The 23,877-nt window shown below is 36.2% G+C and overlaps 1 protein-coding gene across 1 annotated transcript in view; it reads right to left on the bottom strand.

Annotated features, from left to right (window-relative positions):
- Positions 1 to 23,877, bottom strand: part of USH2A (usherin) — a gene marked incomplete at its 3' end in the record, with an annotated part of 409,152 nt that overhangs the window by 190,659 nt on the left and 194,616 nt on the right. The window contains exons 32-34 of the mRNA XM_082480510.1: positions 9,951 to 10,110; positions 9,293 to 9,464; positions 4,732 to 4,879 (exon numbers count right to left, since the gene is read on the bottom strand). Of these exons, the coding sequence (XP_082336636.1) occupies positions 4,732 to 4,879; positions 9,293 to 9,464; positions 9,951 to 10,110 (480 nt within the window). The remainder of the gene's footprint in view (positions 1 to 4,731; positions 4,880 to 9,292; positions 9,465 to 9,950; positions 10,111 to 23,877) is intronic.

The following is a 23,877-nucleotide window of genomic DNA, read 5'->3' as shown; positions in this document are numbered from 1 at the left end:
CTTTAAAGTAATGGACAAATCACATGCATTCCTTTGATATTTACGGTATCAGCATGGATCATAATGAAATCATTTGATATTAATGTGGGTGTCATATGTGCCTCTATTGGATCCCCACTGTGACTCAGTATTAATTAACCAGACCGTTATTTTGAAGGCAACACTTCAAACATTGCAACCACAGCACTATGCAGCATCTAAACTTTGAGAAGCAGCTCGCTGGTCAAGACTGTGAGCTTTAGTTAGTTCTCCCAGTACTGTCGGAGAACAATCATCTCTAATAAGCTGATCCATTATCTCTTGATTTTACTTCTGCTTTTGCCTTATATGACTCTGATGGAGAAAATTACAGAATGAAAAGAAAGAAGAAAAGTACATTTCAGAACAAAAGGGCTAGTAGTCTGACTTTTATACATGAAGACATTTTTCTAAATTATCCAGTAATTCTTTTTCGCCAGGGATAAATAACTTAGCCTCTCTATTTCACCAATATGTTTCCAAAGCATTCTGAGAAAAAGTTCAAAGTTGACCCAAAGTTTACCTACTTCTCAAGACTTGCTAGATATTACTGAAGTTTACCATCCATTAAATATTGAAAAGTATGGCACATTTTGTGATTTACAAGGCTCCATGAGTGCCACATGCTCACCATGAAAAGATACAGTTTCTTCATAAAATTTAAGTCTAGGTAGCTAGGCTAAATCTTTGTTTCACTGAAGACAAAATCTCTAATGACTACAGTACAATCACTTTTCACTTATAAAAGAAACCAAACAATGCAAATTAAGCTTAAACTGAAGCAAGCTACACACTCTTCCCTTTTTCTTCCTCCTCTCCCCTCCTTGGGTATGGCCATAATAATCTGTCAGTGATGTTCCAGACGTTAAAGATGAAACGAGGTTTTGAATCTAAAGTGCTACAAGCATTTTACTCTTAAGGTGCAATCTAGAGGTCAAATCTTAAGCAAACATACTTTTACCTACATCAGTTTCACTGACTACAGAAACAAGTAGTCTCTCACAAGCACAAGGATTTGCAGGAACGAGTACTGGATTAGTTCACTGAATAATTTTATAAATCAGTTTTTACTATACCTACAGTTTCCCATACAAATTCCATATAGCCTTGGAAGATACAGTCCAGATCAAGACTTGATTTTATCTATGACCTGTGCACAAGTAAAGTGAAGTTTTTGAGAAGTGACCATCTATGGAAGATTTTCAATGGTGAAAAGAGATAAGGTCACTTTTTTATGTGAATGGATTTCAAAAGAGCAGACCTCAAACTATATAGCAAGGCCATAATAGATATGTTCTGAAGAAGATGTGATTCTTCCTTATTGAGGCCACTAGAATAGTGAGGGCTGAAAAAAAGAAATCTGATGCTACATAACAGTTCACGAGCATCTCCGTACCTTACCCTCAACTAAATGGTCAATATTGCTTATATTACACTGTCTACATATGTGACAGAAATAGAGGAAGGTTCTGCTGTAAAGTCACATGCCTCTGGGCCATGTTCGATCAACCATCAATAATAAAATATTGATATGAAAATAAGACAAAAGAAAATGTGCATATTGCAAATATATTCAGCATATCATCTTCAAAATGTCTTTTTTCTACACCCAGTACATAAATGACATTTCTAAGCAACTTTCAACAAAGAATTAGGTATATCATTTGCATTTTTTTAAATGAAATGATTTTTTTCACAAAATAATGTAAATTGGCCTTAAATTCACCAAAAATTGAATGCAGAAATTCAATAGCCATGTTTGGATAACATTAGTCTTTGACCTTTAGGTGGTCCCTTATCTCAAAGCTTGAGTCTCCTAACTGCGCCATCTTTACGAAGAAGTAGCTTTTAATCCTATTTGCCATCTTTATATCCTTTTGCAAAAAAAAAAAAAAAAAAGAAAGAAAAAAGGAGCCACCTGAGAACTTCTGACTATGGAAGTACACCAGTAAAATGGTGAAGTAAGAAAATTTAAAGGAAAGTTTCTTCTGATGGTCTTTCTCATATTTCAGTCTTCTCAGCTATGATATTTTGCAGCCTCCTACACAGTTTTAAAATACTGACACAGAGAGCAATTATAAATGACATGGCCACTACACAGCCCAAAAGATATGCTGAGAATGAACAAAACCAAGTCACTGAACAATGCACCTTTCCTAATTAAGCAGTTGCTAAGTGGAAAGTTATTTTATGAAACAAGGAAATGGATGGAAATAGAAATTTGGAAAGAAAGAAATGTGAGAATGGGAAGACGTGTTATTAGTTGTATACTGGTTTTGAAACTCCCAAAAAAGTGTGCGAGAAGAAAGAAGAAAAATGAGAAAAAATTTGCATATCCCTTCTTGACTGTTGTGCAAGTGCGAGCGTGCTATGGCGAAAAAATAAAGTCCCTCCTGGTTCCCTAATGCCCTTCTGGCTGCCAAATGCTCATGAGAGAGCAATTCTTCTAACTCTTAACTGCTCAGCAAGAGCTCATAGGTGAAAAGCAGCAGCCTTTCCCTGCAAAGTAGAACAGCTGCAGCTGACTTCGTTGAATCCCTTCCATCAGTTTTGACACTAAAGAAAACCTTTTAACAGCAACATGCATGGTATCCACATATCACCAAAAAAATAACAACAGTCCCAAGGAAAAAATACTCTGTGGGCTTCAAATAGTGAGATGATGTGAAAATACCAGAGAATATTTTAAAGGGGAGAAATACACTCAGGAAGCCAACACGGGGTGTATTTGGGACTACAGAGTAGGCAAATTTGGTAATTACCTAAATGCATTGTTCAAAACCCCAATACAGAGGTGAAGTGCTGCCACTGAGGCTGTTGAAACGTCCAGTTTCCATGGATGAAGGGACAAGGGACAGAAGAATATGATTTCTTTTATAAAGCTCTCCTGAGTCTTATCACATCTGTTGCTCGTGCAGTTCAGATTCACAGCTTTCCTAACAAGCTGTTTATTGTATTTCTTAACAAGCTACTTATTGTTATTTAAAAAAGAGCCAAGATGTATATAATAAATACTGTATTAACAACATGATACAACATGTAAATTTCTTCATGTATTCCCACCTTTTAGTTGTTTTAAAGGAAACTTGTGGAAATTTATTTATCAAACTATAGGTCTTTATCCTGTGCTGTTCATATGCATATATACATATATATGTGTGTATATTTATCATAGAATGGTTTAGGTTGGAAAGGACCTTGAAGATCATCGAGTTCCAACCCCCCTGCCATAGGCAGGGACACCTCCACTAGACCAGGTTGCCCAAGGCCACGTCCAGCCTGGCCTTGAACACCTCCAGGGATGGGGCCTCAACAACCTCTCTGGGCAACCTGTGCCAGTGCCTCACCACCCTCAAAGTGAAAAACTTCTTCCTAATGTTCAACCTGAACCTGCCCTCTTCCAGTTTAAAGCCATTCCCCTTTGTCCTATCGCTACATGCCCTAGTAAAAAGTCCTTCCCCAGCTCTCCTGTAGGCCCCCTTTAGGGACTGGAAGGCCACAATAAGATCTCCCCAGAGCCTTCTCTTCACTCTCTGAACTATTTGGCTTTTTCCCACAATGCAAGGATAACAGGATCATGTCCTGACATGAACTATTACATGTAAACAATGCACATTTCATTGAAAATTATTCAGACTTTAGCCACTAAGCTACAAACATGACCTTCCTGACTTCCTTCCCCTACCTCTCCCCTTTTTCCTTCCTCCTTGCCTTCCCCTAAGCCTTTGCCACATATGCTGATGGGATTTTAGAAATAGGGTTAAAGGGTCTCTAAGGAGGCAAAACCTTCCAGTATGGCTCCCATACAAAGAACCATAAAATATAAAATACATTATTTAACAGCCGATGACATAATCTTATTTATTTCTAAAAAGTAATGGAAGACCTTGCAGGATATTACATATATGTAGCTTTACAATCACCAGTTTTGAGGTGATTTAAAGTGCCTTGTAGTGAAGTTGTACAAGTAGGATGTGCTCTACCACAGCCGAAAGTGGGGAAAAACTTGCAGGGGAAAAATGAAATTCACGTGAAACCCCTGTGAGAAATAATTTATATATATCAATATGACAAGCCAATGAAGAAAAATATTTCTGTTGCTTTAAATTCAGTGATTTCTGCATAGCTTCCTCTGCTGTGATTTAAACTGTTACATGCATGATAATACAATCAAGGTGAATTCCAAGGCCATATGATACTGTGCAATATTATTAGAAATGTAAAATTTGTCCAAAAGTTTTACACATGGATATTTCACAATGGAAAACATTTCTAAACAAAAGAAAGTATATTATTTAACTTCCACAGCAATGCAAATGTATACCTTCAAGATGACTACATGGAACACAAATCTAATGATTACTACATATCAATTAATGTAAAGGAAATGAATGTTTTATAGGAGGGTGAAATGAACATCCTAGACTAATATTCTCCAGGAATGCCTATTCCTCAGCTCAGTTGTCCTGGAAAACATTAAACAATGAGATGCAGTACACAAGATCTATCAAAAGGGAGCACTTTTGAGCCACCGAAACCGTACAATAGGCTGAAAAGCACAATCTCCTAGCTGCAGACAATGATACTATCTCAGGTATTTTATGTGCTAAAATGATCATTAAAAATTAAGCACCACATATAAGCTGCCATTTAGAATATTAATTTACCTTTACTAATCATCTTTTTAACTTGAGGCTAAAAGAGTTCACTTACCATTCGGATACTCAGGCTTAGTCCACGAGATGTTAAAGGAGTCAGATGAATATGACTGGGCTTTCGGAGCAGGAACACCTTCTGGTGTACTCTCATCTGTTATAGCTGTGCTAGCTTCGCTTATTGAACATCCACCTCCAGTGCAAGCCTTAAAACATGAATAAAAAATTAAACATATTTCAATGTAATACCAATAATTTTAGCAATGATTTTTTGTAAAGTTTTATAATTTTTACATATCTAAACCTAGTAAGTCTCTGCTTTTCATAGAAGAAACTTTTCTTAGCACAGATTTGTTTAGCTCTTTTCTTAAATAACAAAATGGGCTACTCGTGATACTTAGGTTTTAGATATAATATAGCTAAAACATTATACTAATGTTTGACTTGCAGCATTTTGCATTTGGCTGTGAGTCATAACCGCAATTAGATTTCCACTGCTTCTGCAGCCAGTTAAAGAAAATGATGGCACAATATGTATCATTTACATTTCAAAACTCTTCTGAAATTGACTGAAAAGCTCTCACAAGTTCCAGACAGACTATACTGACCAACTTGCAACATACTTAAAAATTTATCTTGATGAATAGTCATTGAGAAAAAAACGCCATTCAGACAGTCCTGCTCTTCATGACAGCACACACAGTGATGTGCAGATGTAATTAAAATAGTGAAAAAACGCTCTATTATAAATCAACGTGTAACAGTTATTATTACATGTTTATGGATAACAAAGTCAAATCATTTGTATTTCAGTTACCAGAGAAAAGATTGATTACAGGATTTCTACGTTTTGCTTGATTATGAAACAATAGAATGTGCTAGAAAATGTGCATATCACCACATATAAAAGGCTTTTAAAGTTTTACATGCACAAACATAAGACTACACAGCTATGGTGTATGTGTGCCGGTTTTCCAATTACTTGCACTAAGATCAATGACGAGACAGAAGTTCCTAGAGAAGTTAAAAAAATACATACAAGAATATGTAAACTCTGTACTGTATTTAAGGATTTTTGGTTTAGTTTATTGTTTAATTTTCATTTTATTGTTTAGCAATAAAATAAATCAAAACCTGAATTCAACAAAGATTCACATTCAGACATACTCTTAATTAAAACTTATGGGATCACCTGTGTTTTTAGGAGTTGCCCATGTGCTGAAGTGGACAAGTAGCCCGCTCTGGATCATCAGCACACAAAGGAAAAATAATCTTGCTGTCACCTTCTCCAGGAATAAAATGTTTCTTTCGATCTAGTATATTTTATTTGAAAGGATTAGCTTCAATTTCCCATTTCCCAGTGTGTTTCAAATCAGAGAGCAGTCAACATATTTCCTACCCTGCACCAAAAGCGTATACTAGCCTCACGGGTAAAAATAAGAACTGTTTGTAAATGAGTCTATTTTATACACCAAGATTGTTTTGATTTCACTGGAAATTACACTCCCAACACAACTACAAAATGACTCCCTGTGTTCAGTCTGGGCTATCAAATGGAGATGAAATTGCAACCCCCGTTTTGGGAGCATCCAAAAATGGCATTTACTTTAAACATGATAGTGGGTTTTGTTTTGTTTTGTTTTGTTTTAAAAAAAAAAGTCAGTTTAGATGGATGCTCAGATAACTGTCAGCATTTTGATAAGAGAAATATTTAAGAACATCATCCTTCTAGCAAACGCAGACTATTCTTCAAGTGATTTTGCTTCTACTGGCTTCATGAGGTAGCCAAAAGGACCAGTTCTGGAAGATCTCTTCCTTGCACATTCCTTACTGTCTTACTAAGCAAGTTCCATGGAGTCTTCCTCAGCAGTGGAGGGCTTTTTCATTCAAGGGCTCAGTAACAGCAGCCTTCCCATTCATTTATTTCTTGAAGCTCAATTTTTCTATCTCTGAAACTTGCTGGGGTATGAAGTTTCTGATGAAAATCAGTAAAAGAAAGTTCATCTTCATTTTAAATAGCGGGATTTTAGATTAGTGTATCCAAATGGACTGGATATTGCCTGGACTCTGGCAATCACATCCAGTGATGTTCAAATCCATGAAATCCTACACCCAGCATCGAGTCCCACTGTGCCATTCTGAACTTCACTGAGAAACAGATTTGAGGCAAAATTTGCAAGCATACCAAAGTGTCTAGAGAGCCAAGGGACAGACACAAACCGCAGAACAAGACACCGCACAGCGATCCTCCAACTAGCACCTGAGCCGCTTACCCACACAACTCAGCCATGAGGAGGAGATATTAGCTTAGCAGCTACATCACAAAAGTACACAAGTCGTACAAACAGGCGTGCCACCCCAGCTACTAAACGCAGCCCTTCAGCTTTTCATTTGTTTTCAGATTGGCCTGGCTCACACCCATCCAAGTTCAGAGCACGAACAGAGCAAAAGCAAGTTCCTTTGCATGTCTCCTTTGTCCATGGAGACATGACATTAAGACTTCTCAGCTGACTTTTGGAAAGAAGCATTAGATTTGCTTATAAAAGCTGTTACACTCATTTATGAATACAATTGCTAAATATTAAATGGCAGTAATCAGTTGTGAGAAATGGGTAACAGCATCCAAAGCCAAACACTTTGCTAATTTTATTTAATGTACTTATATTAACCTTGTCATACAAAAGTTAAACCCAGCAGCCTGTGACGTGCTGAAAGTTCTGCTGATGAGGATCCCGATTCCTGTGTTCAAAGCTGCAACTTTTAATAACTCAACTTCCAATTTCCCACATAAACCAAAACCAGTTTTTGCATGGATACAAACCAAAACTAATATTACCTCTGAAACAAGGAAAAGAAAAAGGTTCTAGCTGATAGAAATATTCCATTCTAACCAAAGATCCGGGAAGCATTTAATTTAAGTTTACAACACTGAAGGTATTCTATTGTTTTTACATTAAAGTTTTGTTGAAATTCAGATCGTACTATATGTGAAACACTAAATATTTCAATTTCTTTCCAGGCATGTTTGATTTGGGTTTTTTGTTTGGTTGTTGTTTGTTTTTTTTCCATCGAGTATAACGTTTGGCCACCTTTAAGCTTCATAACTTGTAAATCTCCAATATTACATCCTTCTCAAACTAGTCTGACAAGTTCTAAATACAATGGGTCCAAATGTTTTAAGAAAGTTATCACCTCAAAGATATTGGGCATTTCATGTGCTTTTAGACTTGCCATTTTTAAAGCTGCAAGGACTTTAGATCTTCTAACCTGCCTATCACAGACCATTGCATTTTATCCAGGTGAATCTGGTTATCTTCATAAACAGAAGAAATGATCTTTCCCTTAATTTCTGGTTACCACTGATGCAAAGCAAATATTAAAAAAGAAAGAAAAAAAAAAGAATTGAGAAATAAAATATAAAGATCAAAGGTTCCTAAAAATGTATTCAGTAACTTCTAAAAAACCTCTACACATTAATGAAGTAAAACCAAAGTCCATAAACCACTTCTTTGTTTTAACCGTATCCCAAGGCAGAACCACCAAAAGAAGCAGTCCCAGTTGCTCTCTAGATCCTGGCTGTTAGTTCTCCTCTGATCCTCTCTCCCTGTGCCCCCATGCATAGGAGCTGGGCAGGAGTAGAGAAGAGCAGTGAAGGACAGCACAAATTCTTTTGATAGTCCCACTTGCTTATAAAGGCATAAAATGATTGTTGAAGTACTACCTTAGTTTTGGACATGGTGCTATTTTATATGCTATACAATTTACTATGCTGAAATGTCTAGGAACAAATGAATTAATTTCAACATGTATCTAAGCTTTAATTAGACTGAATATCCTTGCTTTTTCAAGTTCAAGTCAGACCTTATCATTACCTGAAGGTAGTTTATTTTTTTTTGTGGTATAATATTTAGAACATTCAAGAGCATGTTAAAAAAAAAAATGAATGCATACCCAGTCTACATAAATGTAAATTTATTCATAATCAAGCACAGAATATTTTTCTATGCCATTTATCAAAGCAAATATCCTTATATAGGCATTGTTATAAAATGAACAGTGTGCTTAAAACAACGGACAATCCCATGCTTTTATGCACATATTTTCAGGTTAGTGAGCTGAAGCTGTTCTATTTCATCACAAAATAAAACCAATGATAAAGAAATGCAATGAAAACACCAAGGTCTTTTAAAATGTTTGGAATAAACAAACTGCTATTTAACACTGAACTCTTCCTCTACTATTTCCTTCAGCTTTTATGAAGAAAGAGCAAATTATCATGGTACAAAATTTGAAAGGCTAACGTTTTCAAAAACATTCAACATTTTCTCTTCAGTTGGGAGCAGGAGAAATTTTTTCAGGTCTTTCGTATATGAAATTCTCTATTAGTTATCACCCAACTTATCCTTGAAGAAAATCGGCATTTAAATTATACACATATCTTTTGAGGGCCCGTTTTGAAACAAAACATCTACTATTGTTGAGGATAGCTCATCCACCTTAGTTTCAGAAAGAAGAGGTTAAACAAAGTGGACACGTGAACCATTAAGTATTTAAGATGTTAACAAAACCAGAATCATTTTCACCATTTTACACCTCTACTACGCATTTTTAAAACTTACAGCTAGTTTTATGAGGTATTCAGTACCCGGGAAAAGCTGCTGAATAGTAAAATCCAGAAAAAGTTCTGTGCTGTTATAGATTGCATTCCACTTTGTAAAATTCTGCTCATTGTTGGCAATATAAATTATATAGCGATCTAGGATTCCATTTACTTCTACGGGTTCTTTCCATCTGCAAATAAAAACAAAATGTGATTAAGACCAGCAAAGATTCCGATTGCACTGAAAAATGTAAGGCTTTGTTTAGGGGACTTTGTGGGGTTTATTTCAAGAATTTGAAAATATAGTTGTGCAACCATAAAAACAAATCTAAGGCACACCTCTAATGCAGAATTTGTACTCTATAGATAAATGATCGCAGTAACACACAAAGCAGGGGCTACAAAAGGGGCATATCACCAGAGCATTTCCTGCACTGAAGTTTGTAGAGGCTATGCCCATATGTAGGTTATACTGATTGCGTAAAGACAAAATGGAAATTAAGTTGGCAAGTGATAATCAGAAGGTTCACAGAACCACTAAACTAATCACTTCTATGCATTTAATCATAATAAATTTAATTTTATGTCACAAACCCTTCCCCTGATTGAACTCACTGGAATTCTTGAATAAACCGATGCACTATTGTGTTGTCAGGAAAGAAGAAATCCTTACTTACTGTACATATATCGTTCTAGAATCCAAAACCGTCAGGACCGGGGCATCTACATGAGATGGTGGCAGCTGTGCTGTAAACAAGGTGACCTGGGAACTGTTTGTACAGCCAGCAAGCGTGCATGCAGTGAGCAGAAACTGGTGTGGCGTGAAAACTGCTAAATCTAGGGCAAAAAAGGAATACGAATTTACTTTTTACATTCATTTTACCTTTTATATTAATTTTACCTTGTTTTTCTGTAACTTTAAGAGGACAGTGAATTCAGAAAATCCAGAGGAAGAGGGACCTGCATCTCTTAAGTGTTTTGGATTTGTCCCAGAGGAGTGAATAGGTGCTGGTTGTTTAATAGCAAATAACTGCAAATTTTGACTACTAATAGGTCTACAAAGCACGCTTTGGTTGAGCTGACCCCATTGTACAGTACATTTACACTAGAATGTACACCACCCAAACAAAACAAAGGTGTTAGCCTCTTAGGTGCTACGTACTATATCAATTTGCTACAGTGGCAAATGAACACCTTTAAGATGATTAAAGCAAATCAAATTAATGGAAAAACAAGTACAGGTTCATTATCACAGCCAGATTATATTTTTTTTAAATGTGCTGTATGATACGTGAATGTCAAGCATCAATACATACAACGATTCACTCCATGCAGATTTCACTATCAGCACAAACACAAAGGAAGCTCATTGTTGCCACCACTGACAGTGGTTTGTTCTCTCCTTGCCTGTTTGTCTTCAGCTGCACGAACGTTAAACATTTGTAAAATACATTTCAGTAAAGACAACCTGTCTAATGCTATAGCAAAACAACAGTTAAATGGTTATTTATTATGAAGCTATCTTGAGTTTCAATTACTGCAGAAAATGGTGAATAAAATGTACCATCTTTGCTGAATAAATATTCTAAAAGATATTTAGCTTCATCTATTCTTCGCCACACTAATAGAGGAATGTTTGTCAGAAAAATTATAGTAGGAAATTAATGCAGACATCATTTTCTAATCTTTTTCATTTTTTTTATTGAAATACAAATCACAGATTTTAATGAGCAAATCCTTTAAGAAGGAATTTACAATTGAGGTTTTGGCAACAGGATAAGGTATACAAGTAAAATGCATATGTTATAGATACATTTTTTTAGTACGCCAGGAAAGTTCTGGGTTTTTGCAAGACATAACAAACGCTAGTGTTTTCAGAACCAAATAGCATCAATAGCATATCATTTTGTACAAAAAAATTTGTGAGCAAAAATTCAAAAATTGTAATGACAATTGCAATTGGATGACAAAGACATCTCGAAAGCACAAATGTTGCAGACCCAACTTTTTTTCTCATTAGTTTTCCCTTTATATAATGTCTCCAGTCCCTGCTGCAATGGAATTCCTTCTGATTTACTCTACTCTGTGTGAGGAGAGAATGAACTCATGCATTTTTATTGAAAATGCAGTATCACTCAGTGGTATTGTTCTACAGAGCACATGGCAAAGTGTGAGTTAAAAAAAAAATGCCGTAACTAAAAAAAAATAATCATCAAGTGAATGCCTGTAACACAGTGACATGTTTAATCAACATAATGGGGCTGATTCTACCAGGGTTAAGCAGTGCTTATGTGGGTGAGAGGGGGAAAGCACACTCCAGAGCAGGTGCTCAAGCTGGCTCAGCAAGCAGAGAAAGTAAACTCCACGTACTGCACCACTTGCCCTCACTAGCGTACACCTTCTTGGATCCCTTGTCCCTGGCAGCTGCCATCGGAGAAGCCGCAAAAAGTAAAGCTGGAGATGGAAGTCTGAGACAAGGATCAGATACTCCATGTTCTGGGTGGGCAAATAAGTGACCAGAAGGATTTTGCTGTTAGCAATACTAAAGTGAACAGCTGAAAGCAATCCATGGCACCTATTTAATTCATATCCTTGTAAACAGCGAATACACATTCTTCTAAGTTGAAACTGCATTGTGGGGCTTCACTTACCAGACTGAATATAACACAAGGGAAGGGAGAAGAAAAAAGAAAAAGTGGAACCATTTGTTCATGGTGGATCACTGTTTTCCTTGTACACAGATTTGGGATGGGGGTTGGGAAGGGGTATTTTTTCCTCATTTAAGGAAAATTCCTCAAAGAACTACCTTTCTTTTTTTTTGTTTTGTTTTGTTTTGTTTTTTTTTTTTTTTTTAAAAGTAATTTGTAATGAAACCCTGATTTGATGCACACTGTAGATGTTGAGACTACTTGCATGCATAAGACTTTCTGGAAATACCTAGTTAAATTTGAAGAGGGAGGAACTTTCTCAAGGATGAAGAGAATGGAAGACGGAAGAATGTTTTGTTTACCTTCGTGAAAAAACAAGTGACTATAAGTTACTATGTGTGTCTCAGTGCCTGGAATGAAAAAAGCAAAAGGACAAGACAGGGAAACAGGCAAAGTTTATAAGAACAGGAATAACGAGGAACGGAAACATAGGACATATGAGCAGGAAGATCCTTTCAGATCAAGTCATAAGCATACTGAGCAGGGAGGGAAGCAGAGAAGAGGTTAAAAAAGAAAGAGCAGAAAGATAGAATATAGAAACAAGCAACATGTCACCAGGATCAAATGAAACCTTTATTCCTCATCTTAATTTAATAATGCCAATATATTTTGACTAATAAATACTGAACAGAAAGTTTCAATGGAATCTGAAAAATTTTGGTGGCATAAAGGCTAAAAAGAAAAGTTAGCAGGAGCAGAAGAAGAAAATACAGAAATTAGAGACTTATGAATGTCACTCAAAACATGATCTTTGCAGTCAACGAGAATCTCTCCATAGACTCCATCAAAGTTTGGATGAGCACAGAAATATAGCGCAGGAAATATTTCTAAAAGCGTAGAACTAGAAAATGACAAACTGAACAATAAAAAACATATTACATCATAATTGATGCAATTATTTGTCACAATGTGATTTGGCAGGTATTTTCCTATTTAAAGTTCAAAGTGTTTCATAATGGATCGATGGATTCAAACAACTACAGACACAAACATGGATCTGAATGAGGAGGGAGGAGGTTCTTAAAACTACAAAGCTACTGTTTGTCAAGGTCCTCTAGCAACAACGCTTTGTTTTCCATTTGCTTGATTGCATGATTTGCATAAGATCAAATGTAGGCAATTGTAGACATGAAAAACAGATCGCTCTCCAACACATTAGAAATGGATCCACAAGCATTATCCAGATATGCATTACAAGAAAATGCATCCCAGTGCATGGAAAACTCAGCGATTAGTGTCAAACAAACTATAATTTACAGTATAAAGCATGAATTATATGTTATTTTACAATTGATTTCATGCTGTTGCTGGAAGAATTTCATTGATCTTAATTTACAAAATGAACCCAATAAGCATCCAATTATTTTCTTTTAAACTCACAGCAAAAAAAAAATGATTTTTTTTCTTACAAATTTGCTTGATCAGGTTATATTCCTGTGTGTCCCACAACTCCAATCCCCTGTGTTACTTTAAAGTAATATCAAATGTTTCTTATTGCAATTTTCCAATAACTATTCTCTTAAATCATTTATTTCTTACCAAAACAAAGATAAAATTAAATATTATAGAGATTTACTAAGAAAAACCTAAATTCAGGATTTGGTCTTGTACTTGTTTCTGGATTCAGAAGGGCAAAGAGCACCAAAGGGCAAAGAAAAAAAAGAGACTTTCCTGGGGTACAGAATTCCCTGAAATCATTCCACTAAGGTAGCAGGTAGCCAGAAAAATAATTCTGTATTTTTCACATCAAAAACAGAACAAAGGAAGAAAAATAAATAAAACCTCACGTAACTGTTTTAAAACCATTACTTACTTCCCCCCCCAAAAAGGCGGGGGGGAGGGAGAGGATCAACCTGTCTTTTCATCTCTTTGACCTCAGAGGCAATACAAACTAAATTCTTTTCTAACTCGTATGTCAGCAGGAGAATTGCTAACTATAGTGGCTGTCATTTAAATCAACATTTGCATACCACTACATTTTTTATAAATGTGGTATATGTGGAACTTCCCACACTAACCAAGGCAACTATCTTAAATATCATGGTAAATCTAACTACAGTGGTTGGTATACAACCAGTTTCTAATAGCCACCAGCATAAATCCTGATAGCACAATCAATGCATGAGACAGCAAGAATAAAGAATGACCCTGTTTGCATGGTCAATAAGAACACTCACTTTGCTTTGATCAAATTTAATGGGTAGTCGTTGAAAGATAATATGCAACACTATAGTGCTACTTTTAGCATGGAATTTGAGAGATGTTACAAAGATAGAGAAGTAAAACTTAGTTAGTAGAGTGAAAAAAAAACACAACCATGGAAAGAGAGATTTAAGAACTTGACTCAAAACATGGGCTTTACCATCAAGATGTCAGTGTGCATCACAGTTCAAAAAATAACCCTGTAGTAATGTCTAAAATGCTTTAATTTTTCTGTAACACGCAGCATTCTGTATTCAGGTTTACAGAAAGAAAGTCACATACCCTTCTTTCCTCCCCTCTTCCACTCTCCCTGGTTTCAGGCAGCTATTGTAAGCACCAGAAATGGCAATGTCCTGTCCTGGTGAGCGCTCAGCTGAAACGTGACTTGCGTAAGGAACCCCACATAGTTTCTCTCAGGAAAATAATTGAGACAATAGCTATCCCATTGCTATATTCAAAGGAAAATAATACGGCAGCACTGTAGCAAGGGATTGTTAGCAGCACAACAAAGAAAACCTGCTGAGAGAGTATGAAGATGAAAAACTTCCAAAGAATTCCAATCACCACGTTGTTTATGTAGGTAGACTGTAGACTACTTCAGCTCGTTACTCACATCCTTATTCTGTTCTCTCATCTTCTTTCTCACAGTTTGTTAAATTAACTCACAGTAACTTAATATTTAATTAGAAGGTAAACTCTCTGGGACCATAAATCTGCATCACCAAATACAATGAGGTCCCAATACGATTTTTGTGCACTACCAAAAAAAAAAAAATCAAATTCATAAAGTAGGTACCAAGATCATATTATCAAGCTTGCTCCATCAGACATCGATAGCAGTTCTTTCCCTTCCACTGTTTTCTAAAAGCAAGCAACAACTCATATATAACTTTTTATACAGCATATCCTGCTTTCTGTATTTATAAAGCACCAATCACTTAATTATATTGACATGTGAAGAACCGTCATTAACGTACAACCTTCTCTGGTAAGGTGGTATACTAACACTGCATCTTTTTCACAGATTTCCTGTAAACCTAAAGCTGTACTCACCATTCCCTTGAAAATATTTCAGGGAAAACAGGACATCACAAATTACACCACTTGCCTAAATCATGCAACTCAGTCAAGCCAAAGAAAACAGTGTGTGCACGTATCTAACTGTATAACCTAGCAATGAATGGCCTTTCACATGGGGAACTAGGCCATTCATTGAAGAAAACAGCTGTCTTCCAAGATAGCAGCAATTTCTGCTGGATGTTAATTAATAATTAAGAACGTTCCAGAGTGAGAATGAAAAGAATTTTGTGAAACCACTAAAACCAAGGCAAGAAATATATATATAGAAATTAACTCAGGGTCACAAATAATTATTTTCAGGAACACCGTAAGCTGTTCTGCTCTCCAACCAGCAAAGATTTTGACACAACGCTATATGGACTAGACAACTTTGCTCCTAACTGGCCAATGAATTCTGATGTTTTTAAGAAACTACTTGTTTAGCAGTAAATACTGCTGGTTTTCGAAATTACTCATAAGGGAGTAAATCCTCGTTTCATTTGAGGTTTATATGCTTCAGAAGAGTTCAGGAAAGGTACAACTTCCAGGCCCCCTCTGAGGAATTAAAAAGCATAGCACAAAACCATGTATAATATGGGAGCACCAAAAACACAACAGTTGTGTTGGACTGTGTAAAAAAAGTATAAAAGTTATATTCAAGAAGAAAAACCCTTTGACAGAAGTGTGAAACAAAAGGAACTTTAATCATTTCAGTTATTAAATGCATGTGATAGAACTGCAGTTCCACTTTTGGAAAAGTGATATCTTCAAAGTATTTAAATGCTTTCAAATGTAATTATGTTTTATCAGCAGAGATTAAAAAGTCTATTTGTTCTCACATTTAGTAACAATGCTTCTTGGTTATGCTCTTATAACCCTTAACTCTTGTAAGGAAAACTTTTCTGCCACTTATTATCCCAAACCCATGTACTTCTCTGAGCACAAACTCATCCCTCAAATGTTATGTTTTATCCTGGCCAATTCACAAGGCCACATAAGATTCCATTCCTGATTATTCTGTTTCTTTTTTTAAGGTAAAACTATTAGCTTTAACCTTACCCTAGCAAGATATATGTCTTTTTAATTAAACATGCATGTTATTCCTTTTCCTTGCAAAAGCTGGACTACAAGCATTCCAGTCTTATTTTAAAGCCATGTCCCTGAGATAGCCACTGTGGGTACATTTTCCAGACTGTTCTCACCCTCCAGTTAGGACACACTAGCTTGAAATCCTAAAGGTGCTCAGCTAAAGAAAACTCAAAACATGAAGAGTGTCATATACCACATTACTTAGAAAAAGTTGAAGGGAAACATCAGAGAAGGACATTGAAACTTTTCTTTCAGTCCTCCAATTAATCTACCTGATTCCTCGTGTGACTGTAAATACATCATATGGCACTGACCACAGAAGAATCACAGTGCATAGGTGAAGCTCCTTGGAACAACCCTCCCCAAAGATCCCTAAACCATTCCCCTGGCCCATCATAATTAGCCACCATCAGAAAAATATAGAGGGTTATTTTATTGACTTCTCTTGCTGTCAAAATGACACATAGCCAGTCAGCACAAACGTTAAGCATCAAATGAACCTACTGAACTTCCGAGTTACGCCTTTGTTTACTACAATTAAAACCATGCATTTTCTCCCTAGTTTACTTCAATTAGAATAGCTGGACGAATAAGGTGAATTTGAAGGTCACAGGAGGACAAAACAGAAATAGGACAGAGCACATTAATTTTTACCAGGCACACGAAGAGAAGTAATTGTGGTCATACCAGTATCACTATCTTAGTTTTCTTTCTTTATCATTTCTTTGCACAACATATGGCCTGATGCAGCCCTATTTTAAGATTTAAATGAAAATTTCCATTCATGAATACTTCCAATCCAGTCACTGTATTGCTATCAGTTTAAATAGAGGGGAGTTGCTGGTATGCATCATAAGAATCATGATCTCTCAGTCAATGTCGAGCCCAAAAAAGTGAAAAAGAAAAAAAAAAAAAAAAGTGTTTTGAACATTTTATCTCTGTATTACTTCAGCTTTATGTTCACAACTGGAAAATATATTTGCACTAGGCATCTACGTTACAAATTTGAATCTCAGAAACCTGCTGCTATAAAACTGGAAGTACTCTGGATTCACATTAGCATGACCAAGAAACCCTTGGCTCACTAACAGGAGTACATCCTGTATTCCCAAGTAAGTCCGATGTTGCTTCAGTGGGAGAAACAAAATTCAGATACACCTTACATTTGGTGCTGAGTTAATCGTATCAGGTCAAGAGAAGTGCCTGAATGCCACTTTTACAACCCACTGAAGAACGCATAGGAATGTGCAGCTGTGGTAAGAGAAGCCAGTAAGATGTTAAGTTATATAAGAATATACGGCAAGTAATGTAGAAACTATTACCATACATTTTATACAAATCAATAGTGCAGTCTGATCTAGAATAGCATATATTACAGACTGCAGAAATAAAGTCTGTCTGGAAAACGGCAGTGAAAAAGCGCAGGCTTACAAATACTCTCTTAGGAAGAGAGGCTGAACAAACAATGTGAGGAAAGGAAACAAAGAAGATGACACAGCATACAGGTATATAAGATAGTAAGTGCTACACAGAAAAGCAATTAGGACCCTGTGTTCCCATGAAATCCCTTTCAATAATACAGGGGGGGGGAAAAGGACATCCAGTTTGGTTTAGAAAGGGGAACTTTCAGAAAAACTCACCCCACCCAAAATCATGGAATACCTACTGCTGACATGAAGATTCAGGTTTATCAAATTCTGGGGAAGAGACACTAAATATCAACATCATGTTTTTAAAATTCTTTTTATAAGCAACACTGTCATTTGTAAACCTGTGAAACAGTCCTGTGAGATTTCAATACTTCTCTCTCTGTATCTGAAACTACTTAGAATTTTGCAACGCTGTATTTTATTTTATTTTTTAAGTTTTCCTGCCTAAGAAAAGAAAGAGGGGGATGGGAGGAAGGAAATGAATTTAAAAATATATATATTTTCTTTGATAAAAAGTAAACAATTTTACTGGCATATTTTTACTTATTAAAATTGAATATGCAATAAAAATCACAAAATACCATTTTAACCTCAAAATAATTGTTTGGATCAACAAAATATTTAAAAAATCATCAAGCAAGCAGAAACTCGAGAGAGCACACTCAGACTAGAAATTGGAATCTAAACAAGAAAAATATGACAATGGCTGCTTGAGCTGGTATCAAGTTGAGGTTACAGATTAGTGGTTTATAGGTTATGACCTTTATTTACCCACATTTGCATTTTACATCCATTATGGGTAGCTTGTTCCACCATTTTGTATAGTACCAGGCACGCAAGATGATTAGAGAACAACTCTCACCAGCCAGGCAAGGCGTCACGTGATTTAAGAGTTTCTGTAGAAGAGATACTATCACCTTCCCAGGACCATAACAGCTCTGTATGTCTGAATTATAGTCAGAGAATAAAGGGTTTTGCTAAAACATTACTGTAGTGCTGGAATAAGGGTAGTGGGAGGACTCAGTTTCTGAGCACTGTTCCTAAACAAGACAATTTATAGGAAGTTAAATCTGTTGCAAGACTACAAAAGCTGGGCTAGTTTTCATCTGGCCACAGAATTAGCAGCATAGTGAAATATATTGTACTTCTACCTGCTCTCCCCTGTACTTACCAGAACAAGCAGCCGCAGCTGTTGCATCATTAGTATGGTCAACATGTGACTGGGGAAAATTATTGGAATTTCTTCCCCTCCTCACCCTCCCTTTTTTTTTTTTTTTTTTTTTAAGATTACTTGCTTTATATTTATTTTCAAATAAACCAAAACACCCAAAATTCTGAAAAAATTCTGAAAGGCCCAAAGTTTTTTTCAACTTGACACGTTGCACTACCCAGTTATGTCATGTAGTGTCAGTAGTGTCATCAGATAACGCAACTGCCACAATCTGATGTGATGCATTAAACTGGGATTACCAGAATAAATCATGTTTGTGGGTACACAGATCACAGGTGGTGCAGTCAGCTGCTCTGTATTATGGTGTATCTATAGGATGTGCAGATTAGGATATAATGTTCAGAGGCTTGTTCTTGTTTGTGAAGTGCTTTGCAACCATAACTCAAAAGTAAGGACCCACCAAACAGTTATAATGGCATAAACCATCATCAGGGAAAAATACAAATCGATCAGTGCCAGTGATATAAAAGAAGGAGCATCCATCTGTCTCCAGTCTCATAAATTCAGTGGTTGTTGCAGGCTTTTTCTCTATCCCACATGTAGTTTTTAATAATAACAGTAACTATCATAAATAATAATAATGCAGAGTAGTTTATTTCAAGATGAATGATCTTCTTATTATCTGTTGATCCTCTCCCTTATTTCTTACATCCTGTCTATATTCCTCCTGTGAATGAGGGGGGAGCGCTAGTCTAATTTATTGTTTGGAGTTTATGCCCTTTAATTGGCAACAGTGTGCTATGCCAAGAAAGTTGCCTATGTAGGCTCCCTGAAATATCTGCATACCTTAACTGGCATGTTAAGCTTGTACAAAGGAGGCATAGAATTTACATTCCACTGCGCGTTATAAATAAGTAATAAGAACAGATTAGAATTATGCATTTACGCCTACTAGTGAGAGTGAGATGCATAATTCACAAGTGGCAAACCCTTAAGAGGCTTTCATATTTCACCCCAACCCTCTCCCCTCTCCAGTCTTGTGTATGTAGAACATAGTATATTTTTCAGTCCAACTGCTCTACAATTTTATTTTTTTTTTACAGCTAGACTATTTAGACTTTATAATCACTAATTTTTTTCCTTGCAGAAAAGCAACAGAGTCTATACGTTATCAGTCATTGTTGGGAATGTATCTGCTCTATGTTACAGTATTGGTGTCATCTTTCTGCCATCCTTTCTTGTGATACTCAGGGACGTGACTGTAAAAGGCAGATGTTAAATGGCAGTGCTTTCAGAAGGTGCCAGAGTAAACTGAAGTCCTCTACCTAACTTACGAAGAGAACGCAGAACTTCAACTGAAACTTCCTTACAATTCATAGTTAACATGTGGTACTGCTCCTCTAGTTGGACCTCCTGGTGGAGTAGACTAATCTCTATGCCCATTCATGCCCTCAACTTCTCTGCTGAGACCTGTAAAATAACACCTGTTGTGACCACAACTTATATGATAGCACATGAAGGCCACAGACTTTGTAGAGCCTGTGGCTTTTCCTCCACAGCAGTTCTACCTCTAAGAAGCACTGTTACCTGGTGATAAGGTGTAGGAACAAGGAATGATTTTAGTCTAGTTGCTTTAATGTTTTTTGGTTCTCTGGCTAGAGCACTACAGTGTTGATTAATATACATCCCAAAGAGGCATCACTAGGGACAGGCTCTTTGGTGGAAGAAGTCACCTTGTAATTTCTCTCAACTGTTTTGAACTTAGTGCATTTAGTTCCCCTGATTTTCCTTTGTCCTCTATGCAAATATTTTAAATTATGTTCTGGTGTTAACTACCTCAATTTCTGCCATGCCACTTCTCTTCATCGTTAAGCTAAGACTAGTACCTGTCTTTTTCTGGTAACATTTATTTATTTATTTAATCTTTTAGTTTCTTAGGCGTACCTCACTTTATTTTGAGTTTTCTTTGACTAGCTTTCTATGTAACATATTCTCTGCCTGTAAACTGAGGAGAAAGACTTCAATTATGGATGCATTTTAATTCCCAGTACAATTTAACAGCTTAAAAATTGTTATGTGACATTGCAACAATGGTATTAAATCCCGAGAGCCATACCTCAAATATTGAAAACACATTAGTTGAAATGAAACTAATACTTTTACCCTAACTTTTTAGAACGGCTAAAGGTACCCCAATTATTTTGATATGTAGGAGAGCATTCTTGTCCTTGAGCTGATGAAAAGGCTAGATGCCAGCTCATGAGAACATGTGAAAGTTCTTGTCAATTGGATTATTGTTCCTTGATCAGAAAACAAATGACTAATGATATTAAAATTAAGTGATCATAAATAGCACCAAAGTTGAAGTCAGCAAGAAATTCAGCTTTCAGAAGGAAGCTATTGACATACCGTACCAACATGGGTTACTCTCCACTGTTGATAATTTCCTTCATTTTCTACTTTTCTCATAGAACAGATGGTAGAAATTTTCACCACTTACACATCCTCTGTATGAACTCACCCAGTCTAGCCAAGGATCCTGGAAAGGTAAGCAGTGAGGACCCAGAAGCTTTTAATAAGCCAGATTCTCTAGTCACCCCTGAATAACCTTTTCCACCAACAGAGGGGATGCAAAGCTATTCACCCACTGTCCTAACAAGAAAGCTTTCAACTGTTGGCAGAGCTGTTTTAACTGCCCATACTATCTATTCACCACTGACTGACTCTAATTTATACCAACTAGAAAAAAATTTAAACAGAAATATTATAAGTCTCCCCAAGACATTTGTATCAAATTTTATATATACACGCACCTCTGCTGATGGAAGCCATGTATACTCACAGAAAGAACATAGAAACTTATTGATTGAACTGATTAAATCACAAATTAGAATTAGAAATTGCTACGGATATATTTCCAGAGACAGAACACAGGCAGTTTATTATGACCAGTGTAAAAATTCACTTTCCCACCGGATCACCTATTCTCTTACATGTGCAGACCTTGTGCAGCACCACTCCTCACCAGAATGACTGAACAGCACCATTCTTAAATTAGAAATCCAGATGCTTATTTACATGTAGCTATAAACATGCTCAGACATGCAGAAAAAGAAATCAAGATATGCATACTGTAAATGGGCCTCTGTAATAAAGGAACACATTCTACCCAAAGCAGCCATTGCGGAAACTATAACGATGTTCATCATCTACCTTTCCATTCATCTTAAGACCGTGAGTCTAAGCCTTACTTAAAGCACACTAATCTGATACTGTTCTCGCATGTTTAGATTTATGTTCACTTCAACGCTTTTTCCCATGCACTAGTTAATTTCCCGGTAACACCTCACTTTAATGTGTCACTCTACTTATACAATAAAAACCATGGAAAAGAAAGAAAGAAAAAAAGACAAAACCCCCAGCAGCTTTCAAAGTCCAACTACGATTTATGTAAAATGCTTCAATCAGAAATAGATTGTCATAAAAATACAATACTTCATGGAAGACTAGTGGAAAGCATGATGGAGTTCAGTACCGACTAAAAGGCTATTAAGCTTTATGTAAACAATTTAGGCAATCAGTGTAGAAACCTAGGTTAGATTTCTGGCAGTGATTCAACATGAAAGGAAGTATCCTAGAATGCCTTTCATGCTTTTTGTGACATGATTTATGCCTTGCATATGTTTTCACATAAGTTAGGAGGACAGGAAAACAGATTTTGAAAATACAGGAATCCTCCTCCAATCATACAAGCCATCAAATATTTTTAAAATCAAACTTACATCCAACTATTTTATGGCCTTGTAACATTCACGCTTGTATTGTTCACCCACAAGACAAAACTTGTGAAAGATATAAAATACTCAGAAAGGTCTAGGCTTACAGTAACAGGAAAAAACGTTAATTGGTGAAGCATTTTAGAAAGGCAAGTTGTAAGGAGGTTGCTCAGATTTATTGACATGACAAGTCTGAAACATGCAAACATCAACAGTTCCCCTTTTCATAAATTTGTCTCGTTACAGCTTTCTGTTTTTTTAATAAATAAAATGCTGGAAATCTTTAAGTAATGGTTAATGACTCAACACCCTCGTGGCCACGCATTTAATAAAAGCAAGGAAAAGGGGAACCCCTGCTTGGGAACCCTCCAGAAGTATTACTGTGGTGTTACCTGCCTGTAGATTGTCACCATTTATTAATATCCCACTAGTATTAAAGGAAGGGTGGGACATATCGGGTATAGAAAGAAAGGTCTGTGTCTAGTGCAAGCCAAACAAGAACAAATGTATTGCTCAGTCACAATAATTATCACAGCTGATAAACCAACACAATTTGTAATAGCAGCATGGACTATCTATATCTTGAATTAAATATACATCAAGCGTTTGGCAGTTCAGGAGACCAAATGGTCCTAACCTGGTAAGGAGAAATATGAGTGTGTTTTCTAGGGTATAAGGCAAATCTCAGAGAGAAGCTTCATTACGCAGTTTGCAATATCAAGAAGGCTACCTCACTCTCTTTCCAAGCCTATTAACTTAGAGCTAAGTAAGGTATGTCCATATGAACAGATACCAAGAGATTCAAACAGAAGCAGCAAGTTTGGCCTTAGTCCCTCTGCGCAAGAGATGCCATATCTTCATTTACATGAGTCCAGCATTACCTGAAACTAAGCATAAATCATTTACCAAGCATTTGAAAATGATCCTGGCAAAAACAAAACAAAACAAAACAAAACAAAACAAAACAAAACAAAACAAAACAAAACAAAACAAAACAAAACAAAACAACTCTCAGGAAGGTGGAGATGCTTTTCTTTATCTATAAACATGTGATTTATAAGTTGGACATAAAACCTTGCACAATTTGGTGTTTTCTAAAGCACTGAAGTGTGATTGAATGAAATCTTAACTTAAACTACGAGCTCATGCATCTATTTTATCAGCAAAAC

The sequence above is a fragment of the Vanellus vanellus genome (assembly GCF_965231255.1).
Source record: "Vanellus vanellus genome assembly, chromosome: 3".
In the NCBI taxonomy this organism is placed as follows: Eukaryota; Metazoa; Chordata; class Aves; order Charadriiformes; family Charadriidae; genus Vanellus; species Vanellus vanellus.
Note: the sequence above shows the minus strand (reverse complement) of the source record. Positions and strands in the feature narration are given on the sequence as shown.